The 23,393-nt window shown below is 47.2% G+C and overlaps 3 protein-coding genes and 1 long non-coding RNA gene across 23 annotated transcripts; 1 reads left to right on the plus strand and 3 right to left on the minus strand.

The window, feature by feature from the left end:
• Positions 1–287: 287 nt before the first annotated feature.
• Positions 288–4,441, minus strand: LOC118517220 (basic salivary proline-rich protein 2). Its single transcript, XM_036063208.1, has 3 exons — positions 3,999–4,441; positions 3,676–3,927; positions 288–3,604 (listed from the first exon to the last, which is right to left on the minus strand). The coding sequence occupies exons 1-3, from the start codon at positions 4,020–4,022 to the stop codon at positions 1,655–1,657; spliced, it is 2,226 nt and encodes a 741-aa protein (XP_035919101.1). The 5' UTR covers positions 4,023–4,441; the 3' UTR covers positions 288–1,654.
• Positions 4,442–5,321: 880 nt separating this feature from the next.
• On the minus strand, positions 5,322–5,760 carry LOC118517251. The gene is made up of 2 exons (XR_004908281.1): positions 5,625–5,760; positions 5,322–5,471 (listed from the first exon to the last, which is right to left on the minus strand). It is a non-coding gene; the product is annotated as an uncharacterized LOC118517251 (long non-coding RNA).
• A 126-nt stretch (positions 5,761–5,886) lies between these two features.
• LOC118517232 (NECAP-like protein CG9132) lies at positions 5,887–10,774 on the plus strand. 2 transcript variants are annotated; one of them, XM_036063212.1, is made up of 3 exons: positions 5,887–7,106; positions 8,062–8,324; positions 8,383–10,774. In XM_036063212.1, the coding sequence occupies exons 1-3, from the start codon at positions 6,618–6,620 to the stop codon at positions 8,456–8,458; spliced, it is 828 nt and encodes a 275-aa protein (XP_035919105.1). In that variant the 5' UTR covers positions 5,887–6,617; the 3' UTR covers positions 8,459–10,774. The 2 variants fall into 2 exon arrangements, with proteins under 2 accessions (XP_035919105.1, XP_035919110.1); XM_036063217.1 differs by having other exon boundaries at positions 5,897–7,106; positions 8,062–8,258.
• A 2,205-nt stretch (positions 10,775–12,979) lies between these two features.
• LOC118517158 (putative leucine-rich repeat-containing protein DDB_G0290503) lies at positions 12,980–23,049 on the minus strand. Of its 19 annotated transcripts, none has more exons than XM_036063189.1 (8): positions 22,884–23,049; positions 20,797–22,611; positions 18,244–19,974; positions 16,588–16,671; positions 16,342–16,513; positions 16,033–16,259; positions 15,585–15,944; positions 13,260–14,483 (listed from the first exon to the last, which is right to left on the minus strand). In XM_036063189.1, exons 1-8 carry the CDS (start codon positions 22,944–22,946, stop codon positions 13,638–13,640), a joined length of 5,298 nt encoding a protein of 1,765 aa, XP_035919082.1. In that variant the 5' UTR covers positions 22,947–23,049; the 3' UTR covers positions 13,260–13,637. The 19 variants fall into 19 exon arrangements, with proteins under 19 accessions (XP_035919062.1, XP_035919082.1, XP_035918955.1 ...); XM_036063062.1 differs by having other exon boundaries at positions 18,244–20,600; positions 20,760–22,611; XM_036063153.1 differs by having other exon boundaries at positions 18,244–20,092; positions 20,729–22,611.
• Between the last annotated feature and the right edge of the window lie 344 nt (positions 23,050–23,393).

Genomic DNA, 23,393 nt, shown 5'->3' on the forward strand with positions numbered 1-23,393 from the left:
ACATAGACATCAGCTGGTTTGAGGCTCTCCTATCTAGCAGAAGCTTATCAAACGATCGAGCGTGCGGCACAGAACCTCGGGTTGGAGATTAACGAGGCGAAAACCAAAATGATGGTGGCACCATTTGCAGCCCTGCTTCAGGTCGTCCAAAACTTCACCTATCTGGGGTCAAAAGTCAGCACCGACAACAACATTGATGTTGAGTTACGCGCAAGTGTGCTGGCTGCCAAACCGGTCATACTACAGCCTGAGGAAACTTCTCCACTCTAGCGAAGACCGCAAGTAAGTAAGTAATGTCTACCACCAACCGATGAGTTTATTTAAGGTTTTCTTAAACTAATACATATAAGTGCTTTATCCTCTAGCGTTCCATTTACACACACTATTATGTGGGATCGTTCGCGTTGTTGTTCCGCGACCGCAATCCTTTGTCCAGTGGCTTTTTTTAAGCAATAATTTTACTCTAGCGCACCGGTGCTTGAAATGAACGTTTAATCTTCGAAAATGAGGCTGTGTGTTTCGCTTAACTTTACTTTAGACGGTGTAAACGGCTGCTACACGATTCTAACATCGTTCGACAGCATTGATGAAGGGAGAGTGTTTCATCTAAGAGCCCCTTTTTATATGGAAATTAAAACAAGCCAAAACGGTTGATTTGTGAGTTGTCCTTGGTGCGAATGTAACACGGAGGAGGTATAACTAATATATACGCTGCCATTCAGATGTCTAGTTTTATTCGCAGCACCAATCATTCGATCCACTCTGGCCAGGGTGCCGACACATTGCAATGGAAGTGCCCCCATACCAGGGGGCCTGCCTCTATGAAAACCTGTAGTACTGTACACCAAATTTAAACTACAACCAACACCTTCGTATGCTTTGCCAACATACGTCTCCATCGCCTATAAACGCATACTCGTCCTTTTAATCCTTTAAATACAGGCAAGTGTTTCGATAAAAGAATTTATGTCGTTACACAGTCTTGGGAGTACATTGACCTGAGGCCAAAAAAAAAACTGTCCAACTGGCTTTCTGTGACTTGATTTTACCCGGAGCAAAGTACTCAGCCCTGAGTACGGGGAGGCGGTCTGGACGGGATTTGAACACCGGTCCGGCCGTGGGAAGCCCTATTGCCACTGGTCTGATTGAGTGCGACACACCGTATGTATCCGTTTATAATCCGGACGCCCGGTATATCCTTGGCTGACCTCTCGAATCTGTTTGCATGGGAAACATCTCCATCTGGCATATCAAAATTAAATTAAACAAACTAATATGCTACTTGTGTTCACCTTCTGCACTGATGAAGTGCCGGTGTTCAGTCAACCCTCTCTGATAGCGATTTTAAACCCGCCCTAACGGACAAAGGACAATCTATAGTGAAGGAAGCCGACAATGGCAGCCCCAAGCAAAGACTCCCTCTTAAAGGCAATAGTAAATCCCTTGTTTTCGTCACGATTTCTTGCAGTTAAAATTTGTGGGAGGACCTCGTTATGAGAAGGGTTAACCATACTATATACAATTGATCGGGGTGTTGCGAAGAGACACTCCATATTAACACACATACACACACACAAGTATTGAAGTAAAAGAGAGAGAGGGAGATTGGCAGACAGTGGGGAAACGATCAGGAAGCAGTGACCCTTGATCGGCTCTACTGTGGTGGCTGACCGTAATAACCGTAAGCGGCTTGCGGCGGTGGACCCTGCGGACCGGGTGGCGGCATCTGCGTGTTCGGCGGACGCTGCGGATACTGCGGGTAACCGGTTTGAGCGGGCGGATACTGACCCTGCGGTACGGGCAGCGGTGCGTACGACTGCTGATGGTACGGCGGATGGGGCGGATAGACGCCCGGTCCGGCCGGTCCCGGTGCGCCCTGCTGTTGCTGCTGCTGCTGCTGCTGCTGCTGTTGCTGCTGGCCGGGCACAACGGCACCGGCCGGTTGCTGTTGCTGCTGCTGGTAGCTCGAAACCGGCGGCTGTCCGTGTTGCTGTTGCGCGTTCGGTGGTTGGGCGTTGTACGATCCACCGGGTGGCATGGAACCGGCTCCGACCGATACACCACCGCCGGGATTGGTGGCCGGATAGGAGGAGCTGGTGGTGGCTGGTATGGCGGACGATGGTACGGCCCCGCCAGCGGTAACTGCGGTCTGTGGTGGTTGTTGCTGCTGCTGCTGCTGCTGCTGTTGCTGCGGACCAGGATAAACCGAGGCCGCGACCGTTCCACCGGCACCGGCCGCAACCGCCTGTCCCGCACCACTGGTTGGGATTGGTCCGGCCGTGTTGGGTGGTCCGGTGCCCGGGTAGCCGGTGGGGTATTGCGGTTGCTGTGGCATGGGATAGCCCGGGGATTGGGCAGGATAGCCACCTACCTGGCCTTGTGGTGGATGGCCACCCTGCTGGCCGGGTCCGGCCGGTTGACCGTACGGACCGTTCGGTCCGGCTGCACCGGCAGCTGCGGAACCGGCGCCGGCACCCGGATAGCCCGGGTAGCCGTGGGGTGGTGGAGGACCACCGGGACCACCCTGGGGTGGATACTGGACGGGCGGTTGCCCCGGAGGACCGTAGCCGACGTGGGGTTGCGTGTTGGGCGCACCGGGCGGAAGCCCTTGCTGGTAGGCGCCGGGGCCCGCACCGGCACCGGCCGCCCCAGCCCCGCCCGAACCCGGATGCTGGCCGGTGGCGGCGCCCGGGTACGGTGAACCCTGCACGGGCGGCACCTGTCCACCGGTCGCACCGGCCGGTGGCACACCCGCATGATGGTAGCTCTGTGGTGTGCCCGCATTCGGCGGCCCGTAACCCTGCACCTGGCTCGGTGGAGCACCGTACGGCGAGTAGCCGGTTTGTGCACCGTACGGCGCTTGGTTCGGGGGCGGATAGCCCGGATAGTGGGAGTGCTGTACGTTGTACGCGGCACGCTGCTGATAGCCGGACGTTTGCGGTGGCAACGGCTGACTGGCGGGTTGCTGCTGTTGGCCACCCGGGCCGGGAATGCCTGCCGCCCGTATCGCACCACCCGGGCCGGCACTTTGTTGATTCACCAGACCCTGCTGCTGCTGCTGCTGCTGCTGCTGCTGTTGCTGCTGCTGACCTCCACCGACAACGGGAGAGCTGGACGTCGGGGGCATCGGTCCACTGGCGCCCGGTGCACGGTACACTCCCTGCTGATTTCCACCACCACCGGCACCACCCATTACCACATTCTGGCCCGGTTGGTTCGGTACCTGCGGGACCGTTTGCTGTCCGTGACCGGTGCCCACGCTACCCGGTACACCCGGCTGCTGGCCGGGCTGCTGCATACCGCCGGCGGCGGGATTGGGTGGTCCGTGCGGATTGTGCTGCTGGCCCGGCGGTACCACACCGTTGCTCGCGTGCGATTGACCTTGCTGCGGTTGCTGTTGCTGCTGTGGCGGTTGCTGCTGGCCACCCATCCCAGCGCCCGGTGGTGCTTGACCGGGTTGCGGATAACCTGGTATTCCCGGCTGTCCCGGCCCTTGCCCCATCATGCTGCCATCGTGTGTTGGCGGCGGAGGCTGCTGCTGCTGTTGTTGCTGTTGCTGCTGCTGTTGCTGCTGTTGCTGAATTGCATGCAACATTTGCGGAGGCTGCAGCGGAAACGGTAACCGAACTGTGAGCATGTGGCTGCTTGTAACGTGGGATGTAACGCTACACTTACCGGAAGCAATGACGATACGTTCTGCTGCGGATCGGCCAGGTTCGCCAAATAGACCAGATTGCGGTGCAACGCCACCTGGTACGACATGCTCTCGCTAGACTTGCCGGCAAACTGAAACTCCTGTATCGTCTGTATTAGACCCGCATTCTCGTCCAGTATCTTCTGTATATGCATCGAGCTTGGTGGCGGTCCCTGGCCACGGTTCGGCGGATTACCACCACGTCCACCGCCCGGATTGGCCGTTTGCTGTGACTGTGGGGAGGTGGAGAAAAAAAAGCATTTACAACGTCGAGATCGTTTTAGGAGAAAATCGTAACACCTACCTGCTGTGAATAAGCGAGCGACATTTTGCCGACGGCGAACAGTGCGTGGGTTTTCTAGGGTCAAGATTTTTCTCCGGACCTTTTGATTCACTGGTCACCGGTTATTGAGACTGGGATCAATTACGGCATGCAAAACACTCCAACACTTAGAGCAAAACTGATTTCATCACCAAATTATGCGACGCTTTACGCGCTTTAGACCAATACGTTCCCAGCCGCAACAAGCGCTCGCTTCCGGTACGCTTTATTGCCTCGGCGAAACGATCGTCCCGGGTACCTCTGCCCAACACCAACTTAATTTCCTAAAGGTTTCCCTTGCCAAAGTTAGGGTAGCCGTAATAGAAAGCGCTTTTCTGGCTTTATGACGCCTGCAGAAAGGTTCAGGTTTTCTTTTGACAGCAGCGTTTCCTCTTCTTCTTTCGCGCACTGTACAGCAAATGTGATCAAATGGCCACAAAGCTGTCAAACCGTTCTAACACGATATGCACTCCGTTCACAATCGCCCAGAAATGCACATTTCCTGTTCCTGAATTTGAATCTTCAGCTTGTGTGTCCGGACGGGACCGCCCGTTTTATTGCTAACCACGAACACCTGTTGGAATAGGTGGTGAAAACTTTTTAAAAAGTTTGCTAAAGTTAATGACAAAAATTTAATATTTGTACAGAGCAAACGAAGCAATCGATCGGTAAGGTAACAGAGGCAGAGGCAACGGTTCGCGACTACCAGACTTTTGCCAATCGTCCACCAGTCCTCCAGATGGCTTACATTTTTTCCTACAAAAAAAAAATTATTAAAGAAAAATATATATTAATACGCATATCCAAACGTTTAATTTAAATGAATATCAAGTAATATTAAAGCAACTTGTTTTTTGTTAAAAATAAAATTAAAAAAAAAAAATCTATAACGGTCAGGCGCGCGTCAGGGCGTTCGTACTTCATCCAAAACGAGCAAAAAAAAATTAAAAAAAATAAATTGAATTAAATTTTACTCATACAATAAGAACCAGAATTATAGTTTAAATTTGAAGTAAAATGTAAAATAAAAACTTCGAATGAAAAAAATGTATAAAAACGGGTTCTTCTCAAATTTTCCATATTTTTTTGAAATTAAATTTTCTTTAAACTTCAAAATGTAAAATATAAACGTCGAATAAAAAAAATATAAAAACGGGTACTTCTCAAATTTTCCATATTTTTTTTTAAATTATGTTTTCTATAAATTTAAAATGTAAAATAAAAACGTTGAATAAAAAATATAAAAAACGGGCTCTTCTCAAAATTTCCTTCTTTTTTTGTAATTCAAATTTCCTTTAATCTTCCTTATTTTTAGTATTTTTTATTTTTTATTTAAGTATGATTATGGATCTCATTTTAGATACACTCGATAAAAAAATGTTCTAAAATAATAAAAAAAAAATCTTATTTCTCATTTGGTTATAAAAATTGAAATTTTCTTAAATAATTAAGCTTCTAAAAACGCGAAAAAGGAATTTCAATTACGTACAATTAATAGAAAATAAAAGAAAAGAGAAAAAAAGAAAGAATTTAAAGAAATTAAATTAATATAGAATAAATAAAATTCAAAACCATCAGCACTAATTCGCGACCGTTACGACCAGTTACCATTGCGACCGTTACGAGGGTTGTTTCAAACAGGGGTAGTTTTTAAAGGGTGGTTGTAAACATTTCGCTTCGCTTGCGTCCTGCTTTGGTCACGAATAGCTGAGTGATTCGTGCTGTGCCACTGTTTCTCTTTCGCCCATCTCCGCCCCTGCTGGGGCCCAGTTGCAGGGTTTGAATTTTGCCAACTCAGCTGAAAAGAAAAAAGAACCGTCGGCCCCGAACGATCAGATCAGACGGACGACGAACGCACGGTGTGTTTATTGTTTCGTCGGACGACTACACCCACGCACTACACACAAACAAAACACAGCAATGTCACAACTGACAGCACCAGTGCGCGAGTGTGAGCAGTAGACCCCATCTTGTGGCCACTGGAATGATAAAGCTGCTTACGTCATAAAAACGAATCCGATGCATACACATCGAGAGTGATTCGATCCAAAAGGGCACAAGTCGTTCAACACACTAACCAGCCGCAGCAGGAAGGTGCATTCTATCGGCCAAAGCGTTCATTGGCAGGCAGCAAAGGACTGGGGCACGCCAAACGTGCAGTTGGAGCAAACAAACAAAAGAAAAACGGAGTTCAGGACGATCTGCAATTTTCACACACGAAACTGGAAAACTAGGCCACACAGAGCTAGGGGCGGGGGGCCTTTCTTTCTCCTACCAAACCACTTTCACCATCTCGAGTCTATTTCACGGGACGGATGCGAATCTAGCGAGAGAGAGAGAGCGGGAGAGTGCGTGTGTGTGTGTGTGAAACAACAAAAACAACAACCCAACAAAGCTTATACGGTGTGGTAAAGGAAGCAGGAAAATCCACGGTTCCACACATTATCGAAAACGTAAAGAAAAACGAAAGCTTCACGTAGCGTCCCACAAACGAAAGGGGAACACACGTTCCGGAAAACAAAAAGGGAACAAAAAGGGGGCGGCGGTTCGGCAAGTGGATCCTCCCATCCATCTCCCAAGAGACACCCATCACCACCGCAAATGGGCGAACCGGAGTACGAGAGTGTGGTGCTGGTGAAGCAGGAGGTGTTTGTGTACAAAATTCCGCCGCGCCAGAGCAACCGCGGCTACCGGGCGGCCGACTGGAACCTGCTCGAACCGATCTGGACCGGCCGGTTGCGGATGGTGGCGAAGGGCCGGTCGCTGTGCGTGAAGCTGGAGGACAAGAGCAACGGCACGCTGTTTGCGAACTGCCCGATCGAAAGCTATCCGGGCGTGGCGATCGAGGCGGTATCGGACAGCTCGCGCTACTTCGTGCTCCGCATCCAGGACGGCAACGGGCGGACCGCGTTCATCGGGCTCGGGTTCGGCGATCGGTCCGACTCGTTCGATCTGAACGTGGCGCTGCAGGATCACTTCAAGTGGGTGAAGAACGAGGAAAAGATCGAGAAGGAAAAGGTGGAACCGAAGCAGCAGCTCGATCTCGGCTTCAAGGAGGGCGAAACTATTAAGATCAACATGAAGATTACGGTAAGCTTCGTGTGGCTTCGTGCGTTGTTTACCGGGCCGGCCTGCTTTGGTCGACCATTTTGTTTCCATTAGAATACATCTGTGGCCGAGCTTCTCCAGTTAGGTAGTTGGCCTTAGGTTGGTGCCTTGTTCGATATCATGGCAATGATCTAGCGGTGGGTTCGGGGCATGCCGCCACAGGTCAAACTGTGGAGACTAGTGCCTTGGAAGTCAACAATCAATCGAACAAAGGTGTGTGGAAGACGAACACCTGGTTGATCCTATCAGTATGATACTATTCTGGACCCGTCTTTCTATACGACTGGGTGAATTCAAGCCAAGGAAGCCAGCAATGGCAGGCCCCAAAATTTTCCCCACCTTAGTCACTGGGGCGGTCCGGTGGCCAAGGCGTTAACGGCGCCGATCTTCACATGACAGGACCGGGGTTCAAATCCCATCCAGACTGCTGTCCCATACGCAGGGTTGACCACTTTGCTATGGGTAAAATCAAGTCACAGAAAGCCAGAAATGGCAGGCCGAAACCTCTCGAGGTTGTAGTGCCAGGGAAAAAGAAGAATAAATCATTGGCCCTAAAACCACGCTGCTAACTGGCCATATAATCATAACAAAAGTCTTCTTGAATGCAAATCTCATCCAGATATTGGTGTGGTGTCTAGAATCAGATCTTCCCGTGAGGGGTTTTGTTTAGAACCAACCAGGAAAAAGCAGTTTGTTGTTTTGTTTTCCTCATTATGATGGGATGCGTCATCGCAGTTTTCTAAAAAAACTGCATCATCATGCGGAAGGAATGTGCTGGATAGTCAGTCCTCACTATGGGATTTGAGCCTCGGTCCTGTCGTGTAAAGAACCGCTCCAAAGTCCCAATTAAATCGCTCTCTCTCTCTCTCTTTATCTTTCTCTCTCTCTCTCTCCCTCTCTTTATCACCAACGCATAATTTGTTTCTCCTTTTGGCAGAAAAAGGACGGTTCGGAGGTATCGTCTCGACTGACCGGTAAAAAGACGGGCGCCGGTGGTTTGCTGCCCCCGCCACCGGGTGGCAGCAACAAGATCAGTCCACCCCAGGCCGGTTCACCCTCCCATCAACAGCTGCCGGCCAGCTCATCGGCCACCACCGGTGGACAAACGGAATGGGGCGAATTTACTTCCGCTGGGTACGTGTTCATCTTACCGACTCTTGCGATAAACAGCTGCAGTTTCGCTTTATCACACATACCCACGCACGTACACCACACACACACACACACATAGTTGATCGGTTTTATCATCCAATTTTAGGGTGCAAAGCACAACGGCCGATACGGCAGCCGCAGCAACACCCAGCAAAACCAACGCCAACTGGGTACAGTTTTAGGTTGGTAACAGGAAACGGGCGCCACTTGGTAAGAAACATCCCCCCCCCCCCATCATCATCATCATCAGCAGCAGCAAACCGCGGCTCATAATCATCATATTGTTCGGCATGGGGGCCGTGCGCCTCGCTGTAAACGGCGGCTACCGCAAACACGCTAATCGTGGCCCGGGCTGCAGAAGAAGGTGTACTTTAGTGTTGAAGCAAATATGATATATACATATATCGAACGATGCGTGATCTTTACATTTAAATCAACACACTTACACAAACACACACTCAAAGTAGTAGCAGAAGCACGGGCCCACTCGTGAGAAGAGGAAGAAAAATGAAAAAAGGTACTCTATATTAAGCAGAAACCAGTAGAACGGTAGAATTGCATTGCGTATATAGTCGAAACGCTGACCCCACACACACACACACCCACACATACTCACTCGGACACGCTCACACACTGGATGAAAACAGGGGGAGAGCGAAGGATGCGTCAGAGTTAAGGTGACACGCGTTATCCTACACAGAGGACAACACACACACATACACAAACACAACATTGCACATGTTATATTGTGAACGCTTATATACGTATGTATTAGATACACGTGGTGGCAAAAAAAATGGATATCTAGCTGCATATGTATATAATACACATATTATATAATAACAAAGCTATATATACACACACACATATATATGTGTATGAACTCGTATATATATAGAGAGAGAGAAAGATAAATAATATAGAATTCGTTCCGTTCGAGCAGATAGAGCGTCATTAACGCCTAGGTGTTGCAGGATGGATTGAGGTGAAATTGGTAACGTCAGACGGACGGACCGATCGAGGTTACCGATCGACGGACCGATCGATGAAACATGCGGCGACTAGGAGGAAGAAGCGAAGGGGGGGGGAGGTAGTGAATCGGAGGTGGAAAGGAAAGATGTGAAGAAACATACGGTTCTGCATACTTATTGTTGTTGCTACACACACACACACACACACAAACACCCTTCCCCTTCCAACTTGTCCGCTTCCCCCAGGCATCCCTTTTCCCCCGAGATAGAGAAGAAAAACGCTGACAGTCTATATGTTATTTAATATTGTAGTAAGCAAAAACCGGAGAGAGAAAAAATGGGGAAAACCACACACACACACACACACACACACACACAGACAGGGTGAAAAAACTATCCAAAGCAGGTCTCCACCGGTATAGGCAACATAGCTGGGTGGACCAATGGGTTCTTTGTTGCAATTAATTCACAGGAAGGACCGGATTAGTGTTGCTAAGGATAGAAGAAGCATTAAAGAAACAGACATGAAGTTATAAACAGGAGAGCTCAAATGGAGGAAAGATTCAATGTTTGAAGACAACTTTTGCTATGTGCCCCTGGCAGCAGCTCAGGATTCTTAAGAACCTTCTCTCCCGAACATCAAAGAAGTTCTAATCCAGGGCGCGCGTGTGTGTGTGTGTTTGTACCTGCAAAAAACGGCAAACCACCAGCTGCGTCATAATCTCAGCTCAATTAAAAACATCCGTGAATCTGACCGGTATAGGGGCTAGTCTAGTACGGATTGGACGGCGAGAGAGAGAGAGAAAAAAAAGGTTTCGTTGCTAGAAGATAAGTTTTAAATTCGAAGGGATGCTGTTGCTGAATCCTTTAACTACCGCAAAACAAAGTGTAGCAAAGGATACGTTTAACAAAAACACAGGGTTTAAAAGATCTGTCAAAATTCGTCGTTATAGCCCTCTGGGGGGTGGGGGGGTGCAGAGGGTTTAAATTTGTAGTTTGTTGGTAGGAGTTCGTTTTTGAGTCGACAAGCGACGAAACCCCCCCTCACCCCCACCCAAAACCACCCTTCTCCCGTTTGTCCCTTCCACACATCAGCGTTTCCCATTCGTCTGCCACATCTTCCTTGGGTGTGTGCGGCGGCGTTACTTTGACATTCCTTAGCATTCTTTTAAATCTGTTTTCGATGCATTTTTGTGTGTGTGGTTTAGAATGTTTTGTTTAATCGTTTGTTTTTTTTTTGTTCTTGTGCTGTTTGTTTACTGCGGTTTGAGGCGATATATAGTAGGGGTAGAGTTATTTGTTATTTTGCAAAACAAAAACATGTACACTACGGATTAGTTAAGTTGTAATGCAAAAAAAAAAAAATGAAAACGGAGGGTGAAAAAGTTATATTATATAGCGGCTACCGGAAGGGCGGAATGAATAGAATACGAACGTGCGTTCAAATACTTTGCAAAGGATGTAATGGAAAAAAATACAGAAGAAATAAAAACAAACGCAGTGTGTATAGTTGGATCACAAAAGCAACACCGAGGATAAGGTTTGTCACAATATTTAATATAAAAAAGGAAGAAATAATTTTGAAAGAACAGAACTCAGACTATGAGGCGTACCTACTGCCATCTACCAGACTCAGCAGGACACCAGATCAAGATCAAGAGCAAGAGGGCACTAGATTTAATATCTGCACAAAAATATGTCCACACTGAGTAAGAGTGAGTGAGTTTAATTCTGCAAAGAAGCATATGGCTTAAATTGCAGCATTAGGAGTTTTTATGACTCTCACTCTCTGTGCCTATTAGTGACTCACTCCTTTTGGGAGTCAACTCACTGTCGCTCTCTGTGCCAGCTAGTGATTCACTCCTTTTGGGAGTCGATTCGCTCTCACTCTCTGAGCCAACTAGTGGGTCACTTCGTTGAGTTCAACTCACTTTCACTCTCTGTACCGACTCACTCCTTTTGGGAGTAAACTCACTTTTGCTCTCTGTGCCTAATAGTGATTCACTCGTTTTGGGAGTCGACTCACTCTCACTATCTTTGCCGACAAGTGACTCACTCCCTTTGGGTTTCAACTCATTTAATAAGAGAGTAGGTGTTCACAAAACACAAGCAGACACAAAGAAAATGAGTGTATTACTAGTCGGCGTTCGGAGAGTGAGAGTTTAGTTAAACCCCAGAGAAGTAGTTGAAGGATTCTTCATTCATTCATTGGCACTTCAACCTCGAGAGGTCTCGGCCTGCCATTCCTGGCTTTCTGTGACTTGATTTTACCCGTAGCAAAATAATCAGCTCTGAGTAACGGGGAGGGGCGGTCTGGATGGGATTTTAACCCCGGTCCTGCCGTGTGAAGACCGGCACCGCTGTCGCCTTGGCTACCGGACCTACCCAATTAAAGGATTAGTTTAGAAGATTTGTTTTTCATAAATCTTTAAAGAGTGAGTCAAAGATTCAAATCCTTACACTCCCGTTCTTTCACTTTGATTCAACTCTTTGAAAAGAGTGATAATTCCCATTAATAGTACAGTGGGGCTATTCTGCGTCAAACTGTCGGTTTTCGAAAAGAAAAAAACCTTGAAGAAGATGACAGAACTGACCCTTATTCGACATAATTCGTGAGCTACTGAGCTCTGTTAGAATCATCCTATCTTCATCAAGCAGAACAAGCCTAACTAGCAAAGCGGATGGCTAACATAATATGTCAGGTGAAGTTGGAACACTCAGGAACCTTTTGCTACCATCCGAGATACGGTAGGTGGAAACTGAGACAACCACCTTCTGTAGGTTAATGCCAAAGTTAGCCCCACCCACATGACATAGACCTCATATGGTAGTTGCAGTTGGAGCAGAGTGACAAAGCGTCCATCAGCCAGGTGCCTTTCCGCCCAAGAGGCCATCATGACCTAAGAACTCTCATCTGAGCGCCAGTCGGTTACTGTCTAACTAATCTCCAACAATTCAAAGTGACTGCACCTCTTCTATACACTTATATATAGAGAGTCATCCAGAAGGATTGCTCTATCGCGGGTCAAAAGGATCAAAAGTATGTTTTTTTGTTTCAATTACACGGACTCTTATCTGTTCTGAAAATGAAGGATGGGATAACAAATTGAGAAGCTGTACCTCACAACTATGCAGCGAATTAGACTCTCCAGGGTCACTCGTTCCGGGGGCTAGTCATGTGATGAGAACGGCACCAGACAGTGCAGGAGGCCACCATAAAGCTAATGGAATTCTGAACCGCAATTGCCAGACGGTTCTAGTGCCTTATAAGAAATTAAGAAATAAGTAAGCAAATAGTTATAAGTAAGTAAATCTACCTATTCTTAATATATGAACCAACCCGGGTTTAATTTCTTTCTTGAACTCGTAAAACCGCACCACCAACAAAGTTCAATTCGGATGTATAACAATGTGTTGTTGTGCTGAAAATGAGCTACTGTTGTAATGTTGTAATGGGCTTTTCCTGACAGCCTAGTAATTATAAAGGACAAAGCGGACAAAAATATTCAAATTATTGGATTAAAAAGCGGTCGGCTCACTAGACAAATAATCAGAAGGCAGGACCAAATATCGAATCCCATCTATGCAGCTACCGGTAAACTAAGTCAAGCAAGCCCAGTAATGGCAGTCCAAGACCTCTTGAGGTTTTCGAGCTGAGCCGCTCTTGAAAAAACAAAGACACACAGAAGACTCCCGGAGGCGAATGGTGTGTGTCCCACACGGCAGAATAGGTTGGGTTTAGGAAAATCGCGCTATCGAGATGAAATGTCGCGATATTTATTCAAATACATTTAAAAAACTATTGTAACCATCGCTCCTCGGCGGTGTGAAGGTGGGAGGACGACGACGACGACGACAAACAATTGCACCCGTGGTTGTGGAGATCTCTCTCGCTATTCTCTTGTTCCCCACGCTACTAAAACTTTTTGCCCTTGTTAAACCAGCTGAGCCGTCGCCGTGGGGAGGTGTTCTGAAAAAATGTTAACAAATCGAAATAGAGATATGGTGGAACATTCGACCGTACGTCTCGTTTCGCTTAAAATAAACTATTTATTGGTTGGCAAACGTTACTACACTTTCAACGCCGTTCGTTCGAGGGCTAAATTTTCAAATCAAAGTCAAGCAATAATACTTTTTTCTCTCTCTCTCTCTCTCTAGCGCAAACGAAACAACCGCCACGACTCAGTCTCCTAAAACTGGCACAGTATATGAACGTGCATACAAAAATAAAAAACTAAAACTAAATTAACACATCCTACTTTCACTATCGTATCGCAGAAAAGGGATCACTAAGGATAAATAAATAAATGTGGTTGAATATCCCATGTAGCACCAAACCCCTTCCTCCCCATAGGACTAAACCCACCGAGATCCAGTGTACCCGGTGGTTCTAACTCCCGTTCGCTCGGAGTAACGTATTGGAATCCAGATCACCGAGGCAGAGCATGAGCTGAGCTAGCATGCCGATCAAAGCCGCGAATAGAAGAAACAGTGGTATGGTGCCGGTACCGGCACGGTTGCTCGTAGAGAGCGTCAATGGGTAGTTGACCGTTGGAATGGCACTATCCTCCATGTCAACACTGGTAAACCCATAGTACAGACTGGCGTCCTCGTATTGGTTGGTTGTCACGTTACCGTCCTTACCGTGCTGAACGTCCACATTGGGCGAACCGATTGATATGGCAACCGATGCACAGTGTTTGCCTTTGGGCACTAATTTACGCGTCCTGTCGTACAGCTGGCGACGCTTTTCGCGTCTCAGCTCTTGCTTGCGCAGTATATTGTACCGGCTGCAACCGTACGGATGCTGGAAGCTGGTATCGGTTACAGTCGTAGTCGTTGTGCTGGCAGCAGCAGTCATGTCTAGCACGGTAGATGGGATCGTCCGGGAAGAGGAGAAGGAGTAGCTGTCCGTTGTCGTCCGTATCGCAGTTCCCGGTGGAACCGCTATGCTTCCGCCCAGTGCATTACAGTCGGCAAACACCTGCTCCTGCTCTTCCTTGGCCAACGGACATTCCAATATGGTACCCAACGGTACGGTCGTCCGTTCGTTCACCGGGGGCACGCTTTCGCTCAAGCATCGATTGGAATCGAACAAAAGTTCGCGTTGCAACCGTTTCTGGTTTGTAACAACATTTAAGCGTAGGAGCGTGTTGGACGGTATTGCTTGGGGCGTGCTATCCACCACACACCGTTGCTGGTATGCGGTACCCATAGGCAGCGTGGAAGCGTTATCCTTAATTATTCAAAAATAGTGCGAAATGTCTAAACTGCCATTAGTAATCGGTTCGAAGTCATCTGTGTCCGCGGTGTCCGCATGGTTGGACGAAGATTCAAAAGATACGCATGCAGGCACACACAAATAAAAAACACATTTTCCAACAGTGGAATTACATACCACGGCTAAGGGGAGTAGAAGAGGCCCACAAGTTGTGCGGGGCCCAGCTGTAGGCGCAAGTTGTGTGAAACTTCACGGTGAAATGGGTGCATGAGTATTTAGGACAAACAAGTAAAATTTAAAATAACCGTTAATTATGTTAAAAAAATATATATAAAAAATTATTATAAATTACAGTCATGAAAGTTTGTTAAAATATTCACTAGACACTCATCAGTTTTTAATAGCTTTTTCAATGATTTTAATAAGTTTAATTAGAATTTTTAAACATTACTGATCCATATTTGTATCATTTTTGATATTAAAAAAAATGTTTTTAAATTTATGTAAGCATATTCTGACTAAATAGTTTATAAACTTGCTAAAATGGTACAAAAACTAGATAAAATGTTAACTTTTAACTTTAATAAAAATAAATTGTGTACTTGACTTAATAAAAAAAAAGTCAACTATTCATAATTTTATCTAAAAATTTGTGGAAAATTATATAATAACTATAACAACATTTTGCCGCGCCAAATGAAAATGCTTTACATACTTTCTATACACAACTTAACTGTGAGTTTAAATTAATTCATTTTGTCCTATCACGTCATGCTCTCATTCCACAGTGCACTTCCACGAAAGCTTGCGTGCGAGTGTGTTCCATGCAACTTGTGGGCCTATTCTACTCCTTGTGGGCCATACCAAAAACACTACGATACGGGCTGAAACACACACGCACACACGTATAGATTACACACACTCAAACTACACGGATGATGCACTAATACTTGAAGAAGGGGGGCGGGCTAGAGCCTAGCCAGCTAGGGTTCGCTACTTTATATGAAATTTTAAATGTTTCCCCCCCCCCCTCCTTTCCTTCCACGGATTTTCATTTGTTGTTCAACATGGTAGATTTTCTCAGATATAGTACGGAAAGAATGTTTGCTTATTTACCTCGTCACGCTGAAAGTTGTTCAGCAGGCTGGACGAACTGATCATCTGCTTAAACTTGCCGGGCGTTTTCGTTCGTCTGGTACGTGCCGCCGAATCCGCTGCGGATCCGACGATACCAGCAGTAGCAGCACCACCACCACCACCACTAGTAACGGCCACATTCGCGTTCGCGTCCCGCAAAACCTCCTTGTACTGTACCTCGCCCCCACCGTTGACCGATAGTGCGCCGGTTAGCGAAAGTCGGCCGGCACGCTTGCTGGGCGTTGGCGGACCGGGACGCTTGTAGGACGTGATCCCACTAACCTTCCGGCGTGAAATCAGCCCTGTCGAACTGTCGTCGAATGTGGTCGACATGTTTTCCTACAGCAACCAAAAACAAAAAACACCGTAAGGCTGGGTGGGTGAGTTTCTTGGCGAGCCGGGACCGGATATGCTAAATAATGCTTACCCGCGTATCATCCTGCGGTGGGTCACAGTCGGGTTCGAGCGCCACATAGTTGGTGCGTAGGTGTGGCAAAACCATCGAATTGCGTTGCGAAAGTTCGAAGAACCGGTTCACACCGCCATTGGAAGTGGAGGGGCCGCCAGGTGACACGCAGCGTCCACTTTTTAAATCGGCCAGATACATATTGTTAAACAGTTCGCCCTCCTCATCCTCCATCTTGAAATTGTTGCCTGCGTAGAATTGGAAGAAAAATAAGATATTAGGAGCGAATTATTCTATATTATGGCTCCAAAAACACACACACACACTTACGCAGGTTCGCCTGAGATGATAGCAACACCGACTTTCGGTCGTTGCCAAACTCGTCCATGGACTTGATCCTGATCTGCAACAGCTGATTCTCTTTGCGCACCTCCAGATTGCGCTCGTTCATCTCGGCCAGCTGTTGCTGCAACTTAGCGCACCGTACTTCCAAGTTTTCCACCTAATACACAGTGCGAAAGTTTTAATCGATTGCAAACGCGAAAAAAACTCCCCCATCTTTACCTATACACATACCTTCCTTTTGTAGCCGTCAACCGTTAACAGCAACCCCTGAACGTCGCTTTCGAGCTTGGTTTTACCTTCCTTGTGTAGCTCTACCTAAAATGGTTGCAAACAGTGGTAGCCAGGATCAAAACGAAAGCGCTAGGCGGTATTGCATTATAGTTTGTTGGTTTGTTCATTAGTAGATTTGCTACCACCGAGTGAATGTGTACGCAAAATTTGGAGTTGATTTTCAAGTCATCTTTATCGTCAACTTTGCTATAGCTAGACTTTGAAACTGTTGTACTGATTTATATGGCGGTCCGGATGGGATTTGAACCCCGATCCTGCCGTGTATAGGCCACCGGACCGGCCCCTCAAGTCAATAGGTCCACCGACAAAAGAAGCATAACGCAAAGCCTGTTTGGAATGCCAGTTGGTAATAGGAAAACTTATATGACCAGTGGGAAAAAAATAAATAAATGTCAAGCAAACGTGTCATATTTTATTTAAATTGCAACAAAGCAAGCGACCTACATAAAAATCCAAAAAACCCCCCGAAATAACTTAAACTAGAGACCTAGTAACGACAAAACAACATCCTCAGTGGTTTCACGATGTTTCGGAAGCACCCGTCCCGGGACAGGTGTGTCCTGCACACTAACACCACGTCGTTCCATTGCTTTCCTTCACCCATTCGTTTCCTTTCGTTCGCTTCTAATAGTACGGCAGATTGCTGTACTTCCGTACGATTTGGAAATGCCGAAAGAATGGTACGAGCAAAGCCACGCTAATGCACGTCACTAAGATGACATTCTGCCAGAACGCACCTGAAGGCTGTAATTAGACAAAAGGAGTGTCAGTGTGGGCGGTCACATCTCAGCCACGGACACACATGCCGTGGCGTAGATTCCAGTGTTACGTATATAAAGGTGCTAGGAGGAGGCGGAATGAGCGAATGCGGTGGATGGGAGTGCGAAGGTACACGGTGACGTCCAGTCTGTTTCTTTAATGCGGTCTTCACATTAGATTGCAAGAGCCGCCGGAAGGAATATTGAATTGTGTTCTGCTATGGCATTACAATCGAAGAAAGTCTTTGGTCTGCCACTTCTTTGGCTCAATTTAACCCCGTACTTAGGGATGGGCAGATCCGACCATTTGCCGGATCGGATCCGAGTCCGGATCATGATTCCGCGCTCCGGTTTTTTCCCAGGGGGTTGAGGGGGGGGGGGGGTTGGAATTTTGGAGGCGGCGGGGGTTTCCTCTTCTATTTTTTTACTTCCGCTTACTGCGGAATCAAAAACGAGTCCGGCATCAAAACGATTCCGGAATCAAAAACGAGTCCGGAACTGGAACCGGAATCGTTCTTTCGGATCGGATCGGACTCATTTATATGCTGGATCGGATCGGAATCGTGATTCCGAACCGGAGCGCCCGCCCCAACCCCGTACGTAAGCTCGGTTTGTCACAGTCCTGTGTGCCGTCCGGATGGGGATATGATACCGAGAGTCCTGTCGTGTGAAAGACTTGTGGCGTTACGAAACATGTCACTGGATCACGCCAGTTAATGCCACCGATTTTGCTACTACTAAACGTCTGCTTGCCTACTAAAGTGTCCGGTGTCAGGCTATGATGGATAACAAACAACCAAACAGAGCAACACATTAACGCACAACAAGCAATACTCACCATTCTGTCCTTCATCTTCGCCATCTTGCTATCGTGCTCGATTCTTGCATCTCGTAACTTTTCCTCCATCACCTTCGCCATGGTCGACCGCTCTTGTGCCCACAATTCTTCCTTCTCCGTCAACGCATGCCGTGCTCTGAACAGCTTCATCGCAAATATTTCGCCATCCTTGCACGACTTCTCCAACTGCTTCACCTTCTCCTCGTGCAGCGCACACAGTTCGTTCAGTTTTGCGTCTTTCGCTGCAAGTTGCTGCTGAAGATTCGCTATTTCGTGCTGGTCCTCGGCTAGCTTCTGCCTCAGCTTTGTACACTGCTTGTCCAGATCATCTGCTTGTTGGCGGGCCTGTACATACTGACAATTAATCTCGTCCGATTTTTCCTTCTCGTGCAGCGCACACAGTTCGTTCAGTTTTGCATCTTTCGCTGCAAGTTGCTGCTGAAGATTCGCTATTTCGTTCTGGTCCTCGGCTAGCTTCTGCCTCAGCTTTGTACACTGCTTATCCAGATCATCTGCTTGTTGGCGGGCCTGTACATACTCGTCCGATTTTTCCTTCTCCTCGTGCAGCGCACACAGTTCGTTCAGCTTTGCATCTTTCGCTGCAAGTTGCTGCTGAAGATTCGCTATTTCGTTCTGGTCCTCGGCTAGCTTCTGCATCAGCTTTGTACACTGCTCATCGAGATCATCTGCTTGTCGGCGGGCCTGTACATACTCGTCCGATTTTTCCTTCTCCTCGTGCAGCGCACACAGTTCGTTCAGCTTTGCATCTTTCGCTGCAAGTTGCTGCTGAAGATTCGCTATTTCGTGCTGGTCCTCGGCTAGCTTCTGCCTCAGCTTTGTACACTGCTTGTCCAGATCATCTGCTTGTTGGCGGGCCTGTACATACTGACAATTAATCTCGTCCGATTTTTCCTTCTCGTGCAGCGCACACAGTTCGTTCAGTTTTGCATCTTTCGCTGCAAGTTGCTGCTGAAGATTCGCTATTTCGTTCTGGTCCTCGGCTAGCTTCTGCATCAGCTTTGTACACTGCTTGTCCAGATCATCTGCTTGTTGGCGGGCCGATTTTTCCTTCTCCTCGTGCAGCGCACGCAGTTTGTTCAGTTTTGCATCTTTCGCTGCAAGTTGCTGCTGAAGATTCGCTATTTCGTTCTGGTCCTCGGCTAGCTTCTGCCTCAGCTTTGTACACTGCTTGTCCAGATCATCTGCTTGTTGGCGGGCCGATTTTTCCTTCTCCTCGTGCAGCGTACACAGTTCGTTCAGCTTTGCATCTTTCGCTGCAAGTTGCTGCTGAAGATTCGCTATTTCGTTCTGGTCCTCGGCTAGCTTCTGCCTCAGCTTTGTACACTGCTTATCCAGATCATCTGCTTGTTGGCGGGCCTGTACATACTCGTCCGATTTTTCCTTCTCCTCGTGCAGCGCACACAGTTCGTTCAGTTTTGCGTCTTTCGCTGCAAGTTGCTGCTGAAGATTCGCTATTTCGTTCTGGCCCTCGGTTAGCTTCTGCCTTAGCTTTGTACACTGCTTGTCCAGATCATCTGCTTGTTGGCGGGCCGATTTTTCCTTCTCCTCGTGCAGCGCACACAGTTCGTTCAGTTTTGCATCTTTCGCTGCAAGTTGCTGCTGAAGATTCGCTATTTCGTTCTGGCCCTCGGTTAGCTTCTGCCTTAGCTTTGTACACTGCTTGTCCAGATCATCTGCTTGTCGGCGGACCTGTACATACTGACAATTAATCTCGTCCGATTTTTCCTTCTCCTCGTGCAGCGCACGCAGTTCGTTCAGTTTTGCATCTTTCGCTGCAAGTTGCTGCTGAAGATTCGCTATTTCGTTCTGGTCCTCGGCTAGCTTCTGCCTCAGCTTTGTACACTGCTTGTCCAGATCATCTGCTTGTTGGCGGGCCGATTTTTCCTTCTCCTCGTGCAGCGCACACAGTTCGTTCAGTTTTGCGTGTTTCGCTGCAAGTTGCTGCTGAAGATTCGCTATTTCGTTCTGGCCCTCGGTTAGCTTCTGCCTTAGCTTTGTACACTGCTTGTCCAGATCATCTGCTTGTTGGCGGGCCGATTTTTCCTTCTCCTCGTGCAGCGCACACAGTTCGTTCAGTTTTGCGTGTTTCGCTGCAAGTTGCTGCTGAAGATTCGCTATTTCGTTCTGGCCCTCGGTTAGCTTCTGCCTTAGCTTTGTACACTGCTTGTCCAGATCATCTGCTTGTTGGCGGGCCGATTTTTCCTTCTCCTCGTGCAGCGCACACAGTTCGTTCAGTTTTGCATCTTTCGCTGCAAGTTGCTGCTGAAGATTCGCTATTTCGTTCTGGCCCTCGGTTAGCTTCTGCCTTAGCTTTGTACACTGCTTGTCCAGATCATCTGCTTGTTGGCGGGCCGATTTTTCCTTCTCCTCGTGCAGCGCACACAGTTCGTTCAGTTTTGCGTGTTTCGCTGCAAGTTGCTGCTGAAGATTCGCTATTTCGTTCTGGTCCTCGGCTAGCTTCTGCATCAGCTTTGTACACTGCTTGTCCAGATCATCTGCTTGTCGGCGGACCTGTACATACTGACAATTAATCTCGTCCGATTTTTCCTTCTCCTGGTCTAGGTGCAGTTGCAGTGCAGAAATCTGCTTAACCATTTCGTCGCTCACATTTGCGTAGGACTGTTCGTGGAAAGCCTTGGTTTTTTCCACTTGTTCCAGGCGACGATTCAGGTCCGCTGTTTTGGATTTTTCCTTGCCGAGATCATCCAAAAGCTGTGATTTGCCTTTCTCTGATTCAGCCAACGCCTGTAGCAGTCCTATATTTTTCTCATTAAGCTCGATCTGGACGCGTACTTTTTCTTCCAACTGACTTTGCAGCTCCTTGATCTTAGCCTTAAACTCCTCAATATCGTCTGCTAGCAATAATTTTCCCCTTTCTGTATTTGCCAACGCTTGTTGAAGCTCAGCGGTTTTCTGGTCCAACTCAGCCAGCTGACTACTCAGATCCTTTACGCTAGCCTTATTCTTCTCTAGGTCTTCGGTGAGCTGGGATTTGTCTTTCTCCGCTTCAGCCAACGCTTGACGAAGCTCTACAGTTTTCTGACTCAGCTCTAGGTTTATTTGTTTCTGCAATTCCATCTGGCAGCTAAGATCCTTTATAAGAGTCTTATCTCTCTCCAGCTGCCGATTGAGATCCTCTGTCATAGCCTGCAGGTCGTGTTCTAACTCTTGCGTTTTCTTGGTCATTGCTTCGAGTTCATGTTCCTTCTCCTTCAATTTAATGTCTACCACTGTCGACGCCAAGTTCTCCGAATCGTAACCTTGGCTGTCATCGGATGCCATATTTTTAAAAGATTGGTCCAAAAACTCGAACGTACTCTCCAGCGATTCCATCAGTCCTGCGCCTTGCACATGATTTTCGCTGATAAAGCGTCGTAAATCTTTAACGATTTCAAACAGATTTTGATTGCAGGTTTCTTTCATGGTTATTTCTTCCTTCAATTCTTCTGCGGCGAGCTTCATGCGCTGATTATCCTCTTGCAGCATCCCATACTGTTTTTTCATTGTCATGTATCGTTCCATTTCCGTGCTGATGCTTTCCTTCAGCTTGCTGAGTTCCTCCTGCAGCTGCTCGATAACGCTATCCTTTGATTCGAGCTGCTTTTGGAGCTGTTCTGTAATTCGACTGGAGGGGTTTGGTAGGTTTGTCAAGTCGTTCCCACATGCACACGTTTCGTTAAGCTGTAAAATGTTGATTTTCGCCTGATACATTTTCTTCTCCTCCTGCAGCTCCTTAACATGTTGCAGCAAACGCTCTATTTCTCTGTCCTGGCTAATGTTTTCGCTTTGAGCAGCTTCGAGCAATGCGTTGAGATTTTTCAGCTTCCACTCAAGCGCTACACTTTTCGGCGTCGATGGTGATGGTTTCTTTATTTCATGCTTTCCGATCGGTGTGCTCGTGATCATCTGCTGGCTAAGAACACTTCGATTGCAGGATTCGTCGTTTAAAACGTTTGCAAATGGTTTGGCATTCTGAAATGCCTTGTCCAGGAACGAACGGTTGATGACGATTTGATTGCCGTCTTTCGAAACGAAAGAGTTTAGAAACGCTTTCATGCTCTGTTGGTACGCTACATCGAACTCCTTGCCAATGTTTTGAAAGTATGGAATCGGGTGCCGGATGCAAGAAAAGTACAGCATCAACGAAAATACATACACAGCATCACATTTCGGTATTCCGTTCTCCTTGTTTAGCTCCAGCTCAAAGTCCGGAAACTGTGCCCGCAGGAACTCGGCAACGGTGCTTTCGTGTACATCACAGTACACATTGATTTTGCATCGGAAGTTGGTATAGCAGGTGTCTAAATCGATGCTATCGTAGCTGGTGGCGAGATCAGCACATTTCACCTTCGAGTTTAATGAACAAAAAGGAGTAGAATCAATCAGAAAGGTTAACCAAACAACCATAGGGGCTAGGTGGACCGCTAACAATGTTTATATGAATCTGAGATGCTGAAAGACGTTAATATGAAGTGGGGTACGCTTCTGAGTATAAAAAGACGCCGCAGCATACGGATGCAAAACCGAACAGATAGAATTTGCTGGGGCTAGGGCTTGATCGAGGGGCTTTCCGAAGAATACACACAAATCAACAAAAAGTTTTGCACGCATCAAATTACCCATTTAAGAATTACTCGACGCCAATACGCTTCCTTGTGTTCGCTTGACTGGCTTTCGTCCATTGCTGTTTAACTACACTTATAACAATTTTCACTACATTCATTAACTCACAGACGCTAGCACGGCAACCACTTGCTGCGTATGGTAATGGCTGTGCGTGTAAAATGGCAGTTTATTCTCGAATATCGGTTCAAAATTTGGAGTCGCTGTCAAATTTGACAGCTCCCACCCGATGGCTGATTATGCCCAAGGTGAATATATAATCCTATGAAATTACATTTATATTTTTTGTTTACGTTTAGTTTTTCAAAACCTACATTTTATAATTTTTGTACTCCGTACTATTCCAACATAAAACGCGTGCGATCTGATTAAAATTGTTTTTATACATCTTCGTCCAAAGGCGGACAAATTAATCTACTTGAAGAAGATATTTTTCCGACCCATTTTAAATCGTTTTTCATGAAGCGATCTGACGAGAACAGCACTTTGCGAAGAAAATTTACCTT

The sequence above is a fragment of the Anopheles stephensi genome, chromosome X (assembly GCF_013141755.1).
Source record: "Anopheles stephensi strain Indian chromosome X, UCI_ANSTEP_V1.0, whole genome shotgun sequence".
Taxonomy (NCBI): Eukaryota; Metazoa; Arthropoda; class Insecta; order Diptera; family Culicidae; genus Anopheles; species Anopheles stephensi.